Raw genomic sequence first — 18,320 nt, 5'->3', positions numbered from 1 at the left:
CAGCATGGCCCACCTGGGATCTACCAGGAACCTTCACACATCCTTGGCCTAATAAACAAGGATGGTGCAATCCCAACACAGCACCCTTTCTGGTTCTGCCATCCAAGCCATGAGTCAGCCTTGTCATGCCCACTAGATTCCCTGGGGAGCTGAATCCACTCTGAGGTCTGACTTGGCTCTCTGGGACTCAGGTGAGGTCCCCCAACTGCAGAGAATGCATTTCAAATTCTCCCTTCAAGGGAAGAAGGTAATGCCTCACCTGTCTTCCAAACTGGAGGTGAGACTCCGTGTAGATCTCTCAGAAAAACCACCAGACTTCTCTCCAAACATCCTTTCTTCTCTCTGACCCCTTTATATATCCTTGAAGGGCCCAAGGGTTGTGAATGAGGGGGACACATTGCTTGATGTTTTGGCTATCTGCCTTTATAGACACAACAAAAGAGGGTCTGTTGCAATTTCTGGAAGTATAACTTCTGGTGCCAGAGTGTGTTACTCTTAAAATATTTTGTTTGTTAGTTTAAGCCTGATTAAGAGTTTCAAGTTAGCACTTGGATGCTACAAACAATGCCACAAATACAACAAAAGATGCCCCCTTTCTGGTTCCTCAGGGTGATTTGGAGCTCTCTGATCCTGGGAGTTGTTTTCTGGCTGATCTTTGACAGTGCCAAATTGGGCCAACGGCAGCTGGTGTCCTTTGGTGGACTCCTAGTGTACGTTATCCTGCTATTTCTATTTTCCAAGCACCCAACCAAAGTAAGTATCAAATTGATCTCTTTTATTTTTTTCCCTCTGTTTTCTCATGTGTAAATTGCTCAAAACAGTCAGTGTGAGAGAATTTAACTATTAAGTATTTTCTGTAACTTGCTATGATATTTTGAGTGGCTAGGTGGCCCTTGTTCCTGAACTTTCATAAAACTGTCACTTTCTCATTTTCATTCTCAGTAATTTTCATTTTTTTTGTTTTCTTAGTTTCAATTCATTTATTTATTTTTATTGCAGTAACATTGGATTATAACATCATATAGCTTTCAGATGTTCATCGTAATATATTTCAAATTCTGTGTAGATTACATCATGTTCACCACCCAAAAACTAATTATAGGCCATCCCCTCACATGTGAGTCTAATCACCCCTTTCGCTCTCCCCCTTCCCTCCTTCCCTTATAGTAACCACCAATCCAATATCTGTTGCTATGTGTTTGTTTGTCGTTGTTTTTATCTTCTACTTATGAGTGAGATCAAACCATATTTGACTTTCTCCCTCTCACTTATTTCACTTAGCATAATACCCTCAAGGTCCACCCATGTTATCACAAATGGCCATATTTCATCATTTCTTATGGCTGAGTAGTATACCATTATGTATATATACCTCATCTTCTTTATCCATTCGTCCCTTAATGGGCACCTATGTTGCCTCCCAGTCTTGGCTATTGTGAATAATGCTGCCATGAACATAGTGGTGCAAGTATCTTTATGCATTTGTGTTTTCAAGTTCTTTGGATAAATACTCAGCAGTGGAATAGCTGGATCATATGGTAGGTCTATTCTTAATTTTCTGAAGATACTCCATACTGCTTTGCATAGTGGCTGCACCAGTTGGCACTCCCACCAGCAGTGTACAAGGGTTCCCTTCTCTCCACATCCTCTCCAACATTGTTGTTTCCTGTCTTGTTAATTATAGCCATTCTGACCGGAGTGAGGTGATATCTCATTGTAGTTTTGATTTGCATTTCCCTGATAGCTAATGATGTTGAGCATCTTTTCATATGCCTGTTGGCCATCCATATATCTTCTTTGGAGAAATCTCTGTTCAGATCTTTTGCCCATTTATTAATTGGGTTGTTGGTGTTTTTGTTGTTGTTGAGATGTATGAGTTCTTTGTATATTTTGGATATTAACCCCTTAACTGATATATGATTTGAAAATATCTTCTCCCAATTTTTCGGTTGTCTTTTCATTTTGTTGATGGTTTCCTTTGCTGTGCAGAAGCTTTTTAGTTTGATGTAGTCCCATTTGTTCATTTTTTCTTTTGTTTCCCTTGCCCAATCAGACATGGTACTTGAAGATATGCTGCTAAGACCGATGTCAAAGAGCATACTCCCTATGTTTTCTTCTAGAAGTTTCATGGTTTTGGGTCTTACAATCAAGTGTTTAATCCATTTTGTGTTGATTTTTGTGCATGGTGTAAGGTAATGATCCACTTTCATTCTTTTGCATGTGGCTGTCCAGTTTTCCCAGCAAGATTTATTGAAGAGACTCTCCTTTCCCCACTGTATGCTCTTGGCTCCCTTGTTGAATATTAGCTGTCCATAAATGTGTGGGTTTCTTTCTGGGCTCTCAATTCTGTTCCATTGATCTGTGTCTCTGTTTTTGTGCCAGTTCCATGCTGTTTTGGTTACTATGGCTTTGTAGTATATTTTGAAATCAAGGAGTGTGATACCTCCAGCTTTGTTCTTTTTACTCAGGAATCCTTTGTCTATTCGGGGTCTCTTGTTGTTCCATATAAATTTCAGGATTCTTTGTTCTATTTCTGTGAAAAATGTTGTTGGAACTTTGATAGGGATTGCATTGACTCTATAGATTGCTTTAGGAAGTATGGACATTTTAACTATGTTAATTCTTCCAATCCAAAAGCACTCGGATATCTTCCCATTTCTTTGTGTCCTCTTCAATTACTTTCAACAATGTTATATAGTTTTTGGTGTAGAGCTCTTTCACCTCTTTGGTTAAGTTTATTCCTAGGTATTTTACTCTTTTTGTTGTAAATGGGATTGTATTCTTAATTTCTCTTTCTGCTACTTCATTGTTAGTGTGTAGAAATGTCACCGATTGTTGTATGTTGATTTTGTATCCTGTGAATTGACTCTATTCATTTATTTTTTTTCTTTTAAAGATTGGCACCTGAGCTAACAACTGTTGCCAATCTTTTTTTTTTTTCCTGCTTTATCTCCCCAAACCCCCCCTGTACATAGTTGTATATCTTATTTGCAGGTCCTTCTAGTTGTGGGATGTGGGACGCCACCTCAACGTAGCCTGACGAGTGGCGCCATGTCCGTGATTCGAACCCTGGGCCACCGCAGCGGAGTGCGCGAACTTAACCACTCTGCCACGGAGCTGGCCCCTCATTTATTAATTCTAAAAGTTTTTTAGTGGATTCTTTGGGGTTTTCTATATATGAAATCGTGTCATCTTCAAAGAGTGACGGTTTCACTTCTTTTCCAATATGGATCCCTTTTATTTCTTTTTCTTGCCTGATTGCTCTGGCTAGGACTTCCAATACTGTTTTAAATGAGTGGTGACAGTGGGCATCCTTGTCTGGTTCCCGTTCTTAGAGGGATAGCTTTCAGTTTTTCTCTGTTGAGAATGATATATGCTGTGGGTTTGTCATATACAGCTTTTATTATGTTGAGGTATTTTCCTTCTATACCCATTTTATTTAGAGTTTTTATCATAAATTGCTGATGTATCTTCTCAGATGCTTTCTCTGCACCTATTGAGATGATCATGTGATTTTTATTCTTCATTTTGTTAATGTGGTGTATCATGTTGATAGATTTGTGGATGTTGAACCATCCCTGAATCCCTTGAATGAAACCCACTTGATCATGATGTATGATCTTTTTAATGTAGTGTTGTATTCGATTTGCTAGTATTTTGTTGAGGATTTTTGCATCAATGTTCATCAGTGATATTGGCCTGTAATTTTCTTTTTTTGTGTTGTCCTTGTCTGGTTTTGCTATCAGGATTGTGTTGGCTACCTAGAATGAGTTAGGAACCCTCCCCTCCTCTTCAATTTCTTGGAAGAGTTCGAGAAGGATAGATATTAAGTCTTCTTTGACTGTTCGGTAGAATTCCCCAGGGATGTCAACTGGTCTTGGACTTTTATTTTTGGGGAAGTATTTGTGCTTTTTTTTTGTATTTTTTTAAGGATCGGCACCTGGGCTAACAACTATTGCCAATCTTTATTTTTTTTTCTGCTTTATTCCCCAAACCCCCTCCAGTACATAGTTGTATATCTTAGTTGCAGGTCCTTCTAGGTTGGGATGTGGGACGCTGCCTCAACGTGGCCTGAGAAGCGGTGCCATGTCCGCTCCCAGGATCCAAACTTAACCACTCGGCCACGGAGCCGGCCCCCTTGGGGAAGTATTTGATTGCTGTTTTGATCTCCTTACTGGTGATTAGTCTATTCAAATTCTTTACTTCTTCTTGGTCCACTTTTGGAAGGTTGCATGTTTCTAAAAATTTATCCATTTCTTCTACATTATCCAATTTGCTGGCATATAGCTTTTCATAGTATTCTCTTATTATCTTTTGTATCCTGAGGTGTCCATTGTAATTTCTTCTCTTTCATTTCTGATTTTATTTGTTTGAGCCTTCTCTCTTTTTTTCTTGGTAAGTCTAGCTAAGGGTTTGTCAATTTTGTTTATCTTTTCAAAGAAACAGCTCTTGGTTTCACTAATTTTTTTCTGGTTTTTTTAGTCTCTATTTCATCTATTTCTGCTCTGATTTTTATTATTTTCTTCCTTCTGCTGATTTTGGGCTTTGTTTTTTCTTCTTTTTCCAGTACCTTTAGATGCATTTTCAGATTGTTTATTTGGGAGTTGTCTTCTTTGTTGAGCTAGGCCTGAATTGCTATAAACTTCCCTATTGGAACTGCTTTTGATGTATCCTTTGGCATGTCATATTTTCATTTTCATTTGTCTCCAGGAATATTTTGATTTCTCTTTTGATTTCTTCATTGTCCCAATCATTGTTCAGTAGCATTTTGTTTAATCTCCACATTTTTGTGGCTTTTCTGATTTTCTTCCTATAGTTGATTTCTAGTTTCATACCTCTGTGGTCAGAAAAGATGCATGCTTTTATTTCAATCTTAAATTATTGAGACTTGTTTTGTGGCCTAACATGGGATCAATCCTGGAGAATGTTCCATGTGCATTTGAGAAGAATGTGTATTCTGTGGTTTTTGGATGGAATGTTCTGTATATATCCACGACTAAGTCCATCTGGTCAAAAGTGTCACTTAAGGCCAGCGTTTCTTTATTGATCTTCTGTTTGGATGATCTATCCATTGGTGTAAGAGGAGTGTTAAAGTCCCCTACTATTATTGTGTTACTGTCTCTTTCTCTTTTTATGTCTGTTAATAATTGCTTTATATATGTACGTGCTCCTATGTCGGGTCCATAGATATTTACAAGTGTTATATCTTCTTGCTGGATTGTTCCTTTTATCATTATGTAGTGCACTTCTTCATCTCTTGTTACAGTTTTTGTTTTAAAGGCTATTTTGTCTGATGTAAGTATTGCTACTCCTGCTTTCTTTTCATTGCCATTTGCATGGAATGTCTTTCTCCATCCTCTTGCTTTCAGTTTGAGAGTGTCTTTAGGTCTGAAGTGTGTCTCTTGTATGCAGCATATATATGGGTCTTATTTTTGTATCGAATTAGCCACCCTATGCCTTTTGATTGGAGCATTTAATCCATTGACATTTAAAGTAGCTATTGATAAATATATATTTATTTCCATTCGGTTACTTTTTCTCTTCTGGGTGTTTTAAGAGTTCTTCTCTGTTCCTTTCTTTTTCTCTTGCTCTCTTTCCTTGTGGTTTGATGGCTTTCTTTAGTAATCTATTTGATTTCTTTTGTCTTACTTATTTGCTTACTTACTACAGGTTTCTGACTTGTGGTTACCATGAGGATCCTATGCAATATTCTATGTATATTACAGTCTGTATTGAGTTGATAGACTCTTTAGCTTGACCTCTTTCTAAAAGCTCTACTTTTTCATTCCCCTCCTCCCACGTTTTATGTCTTTGAAATCATATCTAATCTCTTGTTTTGTGTGTGTCTATCCATTACCCACTTATCATTGAAATAGGTAATTTTAGTAGTTTTGTCTTTTAACCTTCATATTATCTTCACAAGTGGTTGATCTGCTACCTTTACTATATTTTTATCTTTACCAGTGATTTTATTGCTTGGTTTTCTGGGGTTTTTTTTTTTTGATAATTTTTTATCCCTATTTGTGGTCATCGCTTTCCCACTTAAATAGGTCACTTCAGCATTTCTTGTAGAACTGGTTTCTTGGTGATAAACTCCTTTAATTTTTGCTTGTCTATGAAGCTCTTTATCTTTCCTGCCAATCTGAATGACAACCTTGATGGATAGAGTATTCTTGGCTGTAGGTTTTTACCTTTTAGTATTTTAAGTATATCATGCCATTCTCTTCTTGCCTGTAGGGTTTTGGCTGAGAAGTCCGCTGATAGCCTTATGGGCTTTCCTTTGTTTGTCACTTGTTGCCTTTCTCTTGCCACTTTTTGGATTCTCTTTTATTTTGGACATTTTAATTATAATGTGTCTTGGTGTGGGCCTCTTTGGGCTTATCTTTTTTGGAGCTCTCTGTGCTTCCTGTACTTGGATATCTGTTTCCTTCCTTAGGTTAGGTTAATTTTCAGCTATTATTTCTTCAAATAAATTTTCTGCCCTTTTGTCTCTCTCTTCTCCTTCTGGGACACATATAATATGAATGTTAGTGTGCTTGATATTGTCCCAGAGTTCCCTTAGACTGTTCTCAATCTGTCTAATTATCTTTTTTCTATTCAGCTTGGGTGATTTCCTCTAGTCTTTCATCTACCTCACTGATCTGTTCTTCTATATCCTCTACTCTGCTATTGAGTCCCTCTAGTGAATTTTTCAGTTCCAGTATTGTAGTCTTCATTTCTGATTGATTCTTTTTTATATTTTCCAGTTCTTTGTTGATGAACTCATTGTGCTCAGCTAGTCTTCTCCCAGTATCTGTGAGCATCCTTATGAGTTTTTGTTTGAACTCTTTGTTGGGTTGGTCGCTTATTTCTGTTTCATTTATTCCTTTTTCTGGGGCTTTGTCCTGTTCCCTTACTTGGAATGTATTCCTTTGTCTCCTCATTATGCTTTTTTCTCTGTGCTTATATCTATGTATTAGGTGAGTTGGCTATGTCTCCTGATCTTGGAGAAGTGGCCTTGTTTAAGAGATGCCTTTTGAGGCCAAGCAGTGTGCTTCCCTCTCCTCACCAGTCCAAATGATCCAGGAGTGACCCCTTTGTGTCCTTCTGCTGTGGCAAGATTGTTCTTGATGCAGGTACCTGGGTAGTCTAGTCTTTCCTTCCCGGGCCAGCTGTTTGTAAATCTGGTTTGGGGAGCCTCAGCACTGTTGGCTGCAAGGTCTAACAGCACACTCCTGTTACAGTTTTCCTCTTAATTGTGTAGGTACCCAGAGTAGCTGGTTGCTAGGCTCAGGGGCTTACAGTTGCAATAGGCCTCAGGCCTACAAGGCTGTTGTCAGTTATCTTAGGAATGCAGCTGAGAGGAGCTGGACCTAGGCACAGGAGCACTCAATTGTTTCAAATTATGAAGGTGGGGCTGATCCTTTTTATGGCTATTTCTAAAGCACAGGTCTTCTGCCACTGATAAACCTCACCCCCTACAGGACCACACACAGCATCAACACAGTCCTTGTCCATGCACACTTCCCAACCCCCTGGAGTGTAGGCTGATGCACCACTGCAGAGGACCCCCTACTCTCCAACAATTCCCCCCACAGTTCACCTGGTCCTCACATAGGCCCTACCCCACAGAGGCAGACTCACTTAACTGCCTGTAGAGGATAAAGGCACCCAGTCAATGCAGGCCAACAAGTAGCCTGAGGGCCTGCTGTTGGGCAGGGCCAGTCCCTAGGCTGGGCTGCCTGCCCTGGCTCAACTGGATTAAATCTGCACTCTAGTGGGTGTGAGTGACCCCTTGGCAAACAGGCCAGAGGAAGAACTCCAAAGGCATCTCCCAGGGTTGGTGTCAATATGCCTGGACCAGGTCACAACCATGGTCACCACCAATGTCTCAGTCTCTGTAAAAGTCTCTCCTCTCACTGAGATGCACCCAGAGCCCAACAGATGAGTCTTCGCCAAAGGACTGTCAGCCTTCTCTCTGGTGATTTTAGCTTGCTGAGATGGGTGAGTTTGTGCATGGGCCTTTTAAGATCCTGGTCTTTTCAGCTGTCATCTGACAGCTTTTCTGGGGGTATTCCCCGCTGCAGTTAATACCCAGCGAAGCCAGATAGTAAGACCCTTGTCTCAGTTGTGCTGAATGTGAAGGATGCTTATAGCAGTATGGTCCCCGACTCTGGACCTCAGTCCTCCAGAGAGGGCTGCCTACCTTAGGGTGTCTCCCACCTGGCTGGCTGCCAAAGTCCTCTGCTCCTGAAGATGGCTTATTTTCTCTCCAGCAGGAATTTCTGCCTCTTCTGCCTTAGTCAGGACTGTCCCTTGTTGTGTGGGTTCTTTTTATCCAGTTTTCAATTTTCTATCCAGGGTAATTTTTCCAAAAATAGTTGTAAACTGTTTGTGTTTGTGGGAAGAGATGAGTTCAGAGTCTGCTTATGCTGCCATCTTGATGAGATCTCTCATTCTTGGTAATTTTCCAGTTATACTTTCAGTGAGATGTTCTGTGTTGTCAAGTCCAACTTCTACTCCTGTACCCGAACTCTCCCCAACAAACACACATTCAAAGAAAACTCATCTCTTTTGATCCAGATTTCCCCAGACCAGTAAATAAGCTAATATTCTACCATTGGATTCTGCAGTGTATCAAATTTCTATTTGTGATTTTGGCTATTTTATTCCAAAACTTCGTCCTTAAACAGTTTTGTTCACATTGAATTTCAATCTTATCCTTGTTCTGTCAGTCAGTAACTCAATACGTGGGCAAAATTTCTGAGACATCAGTTGTTCACAAATGACTCATAATGGCAAATCCTGGAAGATTTTACTGGCTGAAAGGTTGACCCCTCAAAAGAAAGCACTAGTCAGAGACCAAAGTCACCTAATGTGATCCAAATTCTTTGCCCTGTACACATCTCTCTGTGTTCTATGCCTCCAATCCCATAGGTATTTGCAGGCTGCTCATCTCTGCACCAAAATGAAAGCAGCTGATTGTACACGACTCTGCTCTCCCCGAGTCCGTGTTAGAGATAATAGGTTACTTTTACAGCGAAATGAGAGCCCCTCAACAGGGTGGAATTTCTTTCACTTAATTCACTTACAGTTTGTCAGGTCAACAAACCTAGGACACACAGAGAAGTCATGTTCTGCCTCTCCTTCTTCTAGACAGGGCAAATAATTATATATATTGAATATTTACTGCATGACCATCAAGGCTAGATCCTTCCTCCTTATGGCACTGCTAAGACTACTCTTTGGGTTTGAGTTGTTTTATCATGACATAATGGTTCCATACTCCCCTGAGACTGAAGGCTTGAAACTCAGGTTTAGAAAGAGGGAATACCACCCTGAGATTTCTGGGAATGATTCTATCAAGGGACTCTTTGCTCATGACTGCTTGGGCCTCCCAGAGAAGGTGGGTCACAGGCCATGTGTAAGAAGGTTCTGAGGAAACAGTGAGGCTCTGGGCATTTATGCTGAGGTCAGCATTCATCCTCTAACAAGATGCGTCTCTTTCCATCTTTCTCCATAGGTTCGCTGGAGGCCTGTCCTTGGGGGAATTGGGTTACAGTTTCTTCTTGGGCTCATAATACTAAGGACTGGCCCTGGACTTATGGCTTTTCAGTGGTTGGGCAAGCAAGTTCAGGTAAGTTGGGTTCAAAAGAACATCTTACTTTTATAGTGCTTTTAACATTTGAGTATAATCCTCAAGACATGTCAGAAATAGGTTTATTTGCATGAGTTGACTGAAATTTCAATGTCATAGCATGAGTTAGACAAATAATTTTATGTGGAAAATGTTAATCTGTCCAGTTTATTGATATTATTGTTGCCCCTCACCCATACCATCCACTACATCTCTCCCCTATCCCGGTTGCCTCCTTCCTCCTGCCCAAGGGGTGTCACACTTCTAAGAGGGTTCCAGAAACAGAGAGACAGGCTCTCTTTGCATCTAGTTGTCAGCAGTGCCACACATGTGCCACCTATTGCTTCTGGAGAAAATTACCACACCCAGCTTACTCTTCAGCATCCTAGAGTCAGATTGCATGTTAGAAATGCTGGGAAATCTGTGTAAAGTTATAGTTCAAAATACACTTCCGTGCCACCTACTGGAGGGAGAAAAGCTGAGAAAATTAACTCTCCAAGTCTATCCAACAAGTTTGCTGGGTCCTCACCCTCTGCAGAGCCTGGTGGGTCCTGGGAACTGTAACCACCACTTCAGGGGTTGTAATGGTCTCCTCTTGCCCTTTCTTTATCTCAGACCTTCTTGGAGCACACTGACGCTGGTGCTTCCTTTGTCTTTGGTGAGAACTACACAGACCACTACTTGGCATTTAAGGTAAAGCCAAATCCTTTTCTATGGAGTCGCTTCCTTTTCAGTAACTTCTCAGTATTTGTAGATATTCAGATAGGACCCAACTACCAGAAACCAGGAGTATAGCTGCTGGGCACGTCATACGTGCACAGCACACCACTGTCCTTTCTCATGACAATTTTATCTGAAGTCAGTGGTATATAAATGTTTACTTTGTCACCATAGCATTAAGGCAAACATCTAGAGGAGTCAGAAATATTGGAATACTTTTGGAGGGCTTGTAGCATGGCGTGAGATACTTATGAAAAACCATGTGGGGCAACAGTATCTGAGATTTCAGGGAAAATATCATGAGATACCTGGCCATGAACAGGCATATGGCCACTAATGTTTTCTAGGTCCAGGATCAGTGACAGATCTGTGCTCAGGAAACCTTCAGTCCCAGGCCAATCAGGACAACCGGTCACCCACATCAGCCTCTGTCCTTCCAGAGCCATCCTCGTGCTAAACGGTTCCCATTTTCCTTCAGCACAGCCTTTGCCTAGGGAGGCCTGGGGGCTGGGCCTTCTCCCAGCCAAAGAAGGGTGTTGTTTTACAGGGGAAAGGCAAGCTGGCCCCATGCCTGGGCCTCATCAATTCTCCCCTGGGGCTCCCACAAGCCCCGGGAAGTCACTGTCCTCTGGGAAGTCCCTACAAATGCCTGTCCGTGAGTCAGAAAGATGACTTTGGCTTTTTCTTCAGCTTTCCTTTTTGTGATATATGATTGTTCCTACACTTCTAAACTGTTTCCTCACTTAGAGACTCCAAATTTACCTCGAAATTACCCCAGTTTCAGTTAGGCCAACTGTTAGACTGGATATTTTCTTAAACTGCTGATTTGATGCCTTGGTGCTGAGATAACTAAGCCATCTCTGAAAGGTCAAGTGTTTACAAATTGAGATGGAAATATGCTGATATCATGATCTGAATCCAGAATTGGAAAAACTAAAGTCACAAAGAAGGTGTGACTTGCTGCCCAGACTGCTCCAGTGTCTCAGACTTCCGCCCACTCCCCGCAGGGCTGTAGCCTCCATCCTCTCTACCAGCACAGAATCCCTGTGAGCACATTTGAGAGATGAGCCCTTTCGATTCCCTGATGCTTTCAGCAAGGCTCTGCCCACCCATTAAAGCCAACAAAAGCACATAAGTGCGTGAGCTCTGAATGACGGCGCAGAGTGTCTTTTAACATATAGTATTAATAGAGTTTCCTAAATTGGATCCTGTACAAATCATCCTCAGTCATTCCGAGCCTCTGGTGGCATCTTGTCCCTGGCCATTTAGCTGGGGAGCAGAGGGGAAGGGGTGTGGAGGGGTAGGGGTGGGGAGGGACTGAGACTGCAGCTCTGTGTGGTGTCTGCAGGGGAGACACGGCTCCCTGTAGACACACAGGCTGTACTGAAGGCACCCAAAGAGCATCAGGAAAATAGGATCTAGGAAAGGACAACCTTTGTGAACACAGAAGTAAGCTGGTTTCCAAAGTTTAACCGTTTCTTAGTGATCAAATGTTTATAAGTAAAATAATTGTGATTCTAAAAGCTCAAAGAGTGGATGCTTCCTCTATAGGAGGCACTGTGTGTGAGGACCTACTATGCTCTGTCTGATCTGTGCAGCCACTTTGAATAAGGATCTGAGGTTGCTCACACTTAATCTTGACCCAGGTTACTCTGCTAATAAGTGGCGAAGCTCATGACTGTTTAATATCAGAACAAGAACATCTGCCAGTGGCCTTCAGTGTGTTGAACCTAATTATTACAAATTCTCCCAAACCTTCATTCCTTCTCTGAGACACTAAAGGAATAAAAGATCATTATAGCAGAGGGGAAAAATAATGTGAAGTTTCCGATTAAATATACTCGAGCTTATCCAAGCAAGTTAGAATAAGAGACTGTAGGTGGGGCAGCTGCCTGATAAAAGTGTTGTTTAGTTCGAGAGGTGTTTCCAGTATTTTTATGATGTTTCAGAGAGGAAAAAGGAGGTAGAAAAAAGGAGACTGATCTGAAACCTACTAATTCTCCTGAGGCCAACGTTAGCCCATGATTGCTTCCATCTCCCCCTCCAGTACCTGCCAATGCTGGTTTTCTTCACGGCCGTCATGTACATGCTCTACTACCTAGGACTGATGCAGTGGATCATTAGAAAGGTACGGGACCAGAGGGATGGGTGATAGATGTAGAGCCGATTATTTCAGGGACAAAGTCCTAAATACATTTTGTTCAGGGTTTTCCAAAGTGTCTTATCTTAATACCAAGACTCACCCTGCTCCCCCAAGTTATTGGATTCAAACCCAAACATCCTAGATGTGTCCCTAGAGGGAAGTCTATCTCAGGGACTTCTGACTGGGCTGACTTGCAACCCACTGGTATCTTCATGACACCTTAGCAATTACTTCTTTAGCCACAGAATTGACTCCCACAAGTCCCACACCTGCTGGGGAAAACAGCACTGTCCTCCATCTTGGGACCACCCTGTGCCTTATGCAGAGTCACTGCTTGTCCGCAGGAGGTTCCTAAAGGGGGCACTCTGGTCTGCAAGCTGCTGGGAATCAGAGCAGGAAGGGGAAGTTGCTTTTTGCTCCTCAGGGAGTTTTAGAGGCACACAATTTTTTTTTTAAAGTCTAAAAAGTTAATCTCCTTCCTGCTGGCCCAATAACTGTCAGTCCTACAGTCACACGTTAGACCAGAAATCTATTAAACGTGTAAGCTAGTTTGAACACACACGAGAGCAAGGCCATGCACACAGGGTTTGGGCACAGCCCAGCCCTCCTTTGATCCCTGTCAATGAATAAAATGGAGAGAGAGAGAGAACCAGAATACCAGCAGAATTCAGAATTATAGCAAGAGCACCAGGGTCCGCAATTTTCCAATTGTCTATTTAAACATTCAGAACTACGGTGCTCATGTCTACGGAGAAGGAATGCCACAGGAAGTCCCCATCCTGAGGTGTGCGCACGACAGTCTCTGGTTGGAAGGGCCACTGCGAAAGTGGGATCATAAACCACATTCGATTGAGCGTTAAGTAGAAAAAAACCAAATGTCAACTACACCCCACTACTTATTAGCTGGGTGGTTTTGGACAAAAAAGCTAAACTGTTCTGTGCCTCAGTTTCCACTTCTATCAAATGGGCATAATTATAGGACCTTCCTCAATGGGTTATTGTGTGGATTAAAGCATTGCTCAGATCAAGGGCTCAAAACTGCCTGGAATGCAGTAAACCTGCCGTTAATGTCAGCAATTATTATAACTTACAACTAGTTCACAACGTTTCAGGAGAAATTCATTCATATAATGTTGAAAGTATGTGCAATGACTCAGACTTACCCCTCCAATAGGAGGGTGTGATTGGCCTGCTCTAAGGACTAGGTAAGATGTCCTCACAGTTAGCACATTGCTGGCCTGCCCATAGTTGTTGAAGGCCTCAGCATTTTCCTCCAAAGATTTTATCCCTACTCTGAAGTTTTGTGTATATAAATAGCTCTTCACTAACTTTGTCCCTTGTCCCCTTTTAGATTGGATGGCTCATGCTGGTTACTGTGGGATCATCTCCTATTGAATCTGTAGTTGCTGCTGGCAATATATTCATCGGATATGTAAGTTGTAATATTAAAAAACAAAAAAACACAAAACACTTGCTGAAATGGACATTCTTTCCAGAAACTGGAATAAAAAAATATGATGGTTTTATTTCCTTTAGTGTAGAGGGAAGAGTCTGAAAATAAGGACCTCTAAGTATTGAGAAAGGCCAGATTCCAGAGAGAGAGAAAAAGAGGAAGAGAAAGAGATCCCTTCCAAAGTTCTCAGTGCATGAACACAGCATTGGGTTTCTGGAAATTTGATGGAGGGGACAAAAGATTGAGGCATTTTGTGAAAGCATCGGACTTCTCATGCATAGATTCTCAACCAATCTTTTCTGAGTTTATAGAATTGTTGAGGCCTCTGGCCCACCCTTCAGAGGTGAGCAGCTCATTCACTCACATGGAGCTCACCACTATCTTGAGCCTGCAAACCCATAGCAGGCAGCCTCACATGCTGTAGTGTAAGGCTGGGGCAATGAAAGAGACCAGGAAAGGCTCCCACCTACAACCGTGCAGCTGTATAGATATCTCAGTTCATTCTCAACTTGTCTGAACTGGCCAACAGTCTGTCTTTGCTGAGCCTGCGGAACAATGCTGACTAGCAAAAGCATTTCACTCCCTGATCCATCCCATGGTTAAATGCTCTTTTGCCTGAAGTCCATTTAAGCAAAGAAATATGATGCAAAAGGGATGTCTCTCAAAACAGTGGCATTCCTAAGGGGTGGATGAGTGAGAAATAGTAATAATCAGCCTCATCACTCTGCACTTGGAGCTTCAGGCAGAATCTAGTCACATACCAAGGAAACCAAGTGTGAGTGGTCGCAAGCATGCCTGCCCAAGTCGGATTTGAAGCAAAAATAGTCCCCCAGAAAAACACATGGCCCTGGATCCCAGGCCTACGACTGCTCCAGGCAGCTGAGACTTCTTCTTGGCCAGCCCAGCTTGCTAACCTGGAGCAAGGGCTTCATAGCAGGGCCCATGCTTCCTTCCCTAGGTGTTCAAATTATTATAATTACAGTCATAAGATCTCTCTGGACTAATTAGGGCACCATCTTGAGTTGATTCCTCCTACCTGTGGAGTAAGAGGGCTCAAGTACTGAATTTCTATTCAGTCCATAAATAGACGCTCAACACATTCACTCTTGTAGAACAATTAGAAATAATAGGGGAAAATTGTAAAATTGCACACATGCTCAATTTGATACCTAATATGCTAAAGTTCAGCTATTATTTATGAAGAGCCCCAGGCTGCAGGCCGCCTGCCCTCCTTGAGGGGACTCAAGCCTTTACAACTACACGCTACCTGATTCCTTTCCAGCCAAGGGCAAGAAGGGGGTCTCTGATTCTCAATTAGGGAAAAGCCTCTGGGCACCTGTCCTTGTTTGTTTTTTCTGCTTGTGTCTCTATTTCCCTGTGATGCCAACAAAGAGGTTTAAGGTCTGTTGAGATGAAGCTGGAAGATGGGAAGTCACAGAGGCTTCAGAATCGCCAGTTCTCAAGGCCAGGCCACTGGGCAGAGTTACTTGACCAATGGTGTTCCAACCTTAGAAAAGTGTCCCCAGCCAGCAGAGTCCAGTCCCAGGCTAAGTGGGGGCATTGTGTGAATGGGCCTTGCACACTCTGCAAACTTTACGAACCATTCAGTATGCACACTCACCTAGAGTTCAAATGACACAGACAGCTAGGGTTTAGGCTTTCAAATTCCAGCATGCATCAGAACCACCTGCAAGGCTGTTAAAACAGGATTGCTGGCCCCACTCCCAGAGTTTCTGATCCAATAAGTCTGAGAATTTGCATGTCTAAGGAGTTCCCAGGTAATGCTGATGGAGCTGGTCTGAGGTCTTCTCTTAGAAATACTGTTTTATAGGATGGAATTTTGAGTAGATTGGCATACCCTCCTAAGACTTAAAAGGTAACACTTAATCTGCTCGCTCTTTGTTTCCAGACAGAGGCTCCACTGCTGGTCGAAGGGTATATAAAAGACGCCACCAGGTCTGAACTCCATGCAATCATGACCACTGGGTTTGCTACCATCGCTGGGAATGTCTTAGGCCCATACATTTCTTTTGGGGTAAGAATATTTGGGGATTAATTTATGGAAAATACAACCTCTTCTTTCTTTGCTATTGTCATTTTTTTTTCTTTGCCATTGCTGCTGGATAAGGAGGCCAAAAGACAGTCGTTTTTGCTGGATGGCTGCTCACAGTTCCTTTGGCATTTGAATGGAGTCCCCAAAGGAGCTTTGGTGCTTCACTTTTATATCCCTGCCACCTAAATGTGAATCCTATCCAACCACAGCAGAATACATCATATTATGAGGCTACTTTGGCTGAAAATATAAATATGCAAAGAAAAAAACCCCCATTACACTAGTAAAGGCAATCTAAACCAGAGGTCAGCAAAGAATGACCCATGGGCCAATTCTAGATCACTCCTCTTCTCTTGTAACTGAATTTATACTGAAAACCAGCTAGTCCTATTTGTTTCTCTATGGCAGCTTTCATGCTAGAGAGTTGAGAAGTTGTGGCCCCAAAAAGCCAAAAATATTTACTCTCTGGCCCTTTACAGAGAAAGTTTTCTGACCCTGACCTAGAGCAGTGGTTCTCAAACCTTACTGCACATTAGAATCACCTGGGAGCCTTTAAAAGCCTGAATACCCAGGCCCATCCCCCAGAGTAATTAAACCAGAATCTCTTGGGGTGAGACCCAGGAATCAATATTTTTTTAAAGCTCCTCAGATTCCAATGTACAGATCATTGAGAGCTGGTGGTCAATAGCATAGGGATGGAGAGCCTTATGATAACTGGCGCATGTGCCCCAAGCACAGAGCCGAGAAGCCACACATAGATGCAACCCCTGTGAGACAAATGGGATCAACAGCAGCCCTGTGACCCAGGCGACTGGGCATTCTTACAAGATACACGAGTTTCACTCCAGGACTTCATCTGGGCCTCCGAGGCTGATGAGCAGGAAGAGGGAAGAAGGAAAAGGATGAAGGAGACCTTAGGAATAGCACTGTGACTGGATGCCAGGAGGATCCACTCTGCCACCACTGTGGGAACACCGCCTGCAGAAATGTGCTGGGTGGAATGGGAGTCGGGGTGGGGGGGTGCTGATTCTGGAATTCTGAAAAGATAGGGAAGAGAATCCAGGAACAAGAAGGGTGTGAGGAGGGGAAGGGAAAGAGTTTAAGTAGACCTGCAGTGAGGAGAGCAGAGATGGCTTACCGATCACAGGAATTCTGCGTAAATGAGTGTTACGTAAAGGCACAAACTTTCAGAAGACCACAAGGAAGACAGAGAGGTTTGTATCCATGCTCCCAGCCCCAGACATCCCCATCTAAATCGAGATGTAATGAAATATGGGCTCTAGGGACTGTTTGAACATTCCAAGGGACAACAGAGGTGCAGGGATCTGTGAAAGCTCCTATAGCACGGGACTAATTCTCTTCGGAAATGATTGGATTTTGGTTTTGTGCTTCTCCCCAAGGATGTGGTCAATTCACACAAATTCTTCCCTCTGACTGTCACGGTGATGCCACCTTGGCTCCCTGAGCTCCTCCAAGCCTCCAAAGAAACACTGTTTTCTGGCATAGACGCAGTTCCTGCCCTTCTCTTCCCTAGTGAGGCTTTTGGGCCATTCTTCCTGAACACAACAGAAAAGCTAAACCTAAGCTGCCTTCTTTCTCCTAAAATCACAGATTTCACCCACTCACTTAACTGCTTCAGTTATGTCAGCACCCGTGTCATTGGCTGTGGCTAAACTCTTTTGGCCTGAGACAGAAACACCTAAAACAACTGTCAAGGATGCCATGAAAATGGAAATAGGGTAAGTGACACCTTCACTTCGTTAATGACTATACAAGCTGGGGCAGAGAGAGGGTCTGAATTCAAATTACAGCAAAAAATTGACAGAGCAGACTGAATTATGCTATTAAAGTGAATTTAATTTCCCAGTGACTATTAGACTTCACTCCAAAGAATTTTGTTCAACCTTTGAACCCCTTTTTTTGTTCATTGAAGTATAGTTGGTATACAATATTAGTTTCAGGTGTACAACATAGTGATTCCATATTTATATATATAAAGAAATGATAACCATGGCAAGTCTGGTAACCATCTGTCACCATACAAAGTCAGGACCGTATTATTGACTATATTCCTTATGCTGTATATTACATCCCCATGGCTTATTTATTTTATAATTAGAAGGTTATACCTCTTAATCCCCTTCACCTGTTTCACTCAGCCCTTCTGCCTTCTGGTGAATATCATTTTGTTCTCCACAAATTTTATGTTTATTCATTTGTTTTTTAGATTCCACATATAAATGAAAATATAGTGTTTGTCTTTCTCTGTCTGACTCATTTCACTTATCATAATACCCTCTAGGTCCATCCATGTTGTCACAATTGGCAAGATTTC

At 42.1% G+C, this 18,320-nt stretch overlaps 1 protein-coding gene across 2 annotated transcripts in view; it reads left to right on the top strand.

Annotated features, from left to right (window-relative positions):
• LOC111772079 (solute carrier family 28 member 3-like) overlaps positions 1–18,320 on the top strand; it is a 40,075-nt gene that overhangs the window by 8,602 nt on the left and 13,153 nt on the right. For both annotated transcript variants that reach the window (XR_011431776.1, XM_023635016.2), the window contains exons 5-11: positions 609–753; positions 9,503–9,616; positions 10,232–10,309; positions 12,384–12,464; positions 13,831–13,911; positions 15,842–15,967; positions 17,597–17,724. Coding sequence is in view for 1 of the 2 variants with exons in the window: in XM_023635016.2 (XP_023490784.2) it covers positions 609–753; positions 9,503–9,616; positions 10,232–10,309; positions 12,384–12,464; positions 13,831–13,911; positions 15,842–15,967; positions 17,597–17,724 (753 nt within the window). In the remaining variant the exon portion in view is untranslated. The remainder of the gene's footprint in view (positions 1–608; positions 754–9,502; positions 9,617–10,231; positions 10,310–12,383; positions 12,465–13,830; positions 13,912–15,841; positions 15,968–17,596; positions 17,725–18,320) is intronic.

The sequence above is a fragment of the Equus caballus genome, chromosome 23, assembly GCF_041296265.1.
Source record: "Equus caballus isolate H_3958 breed thoroughbred chromosome 23, TB-T2T, whole genome shotgun sequence".
Taxonomy (NCBI): Eukaryota; Metazoa; Chordata; class Mammalia; order Perissodactyla; family Equidae; genus Equus; species Equus caballus.
Note: the sequence above shows the minus strand (reverse complement) of the source record. Positions and strands in the feature narration are given on the sequence as shown.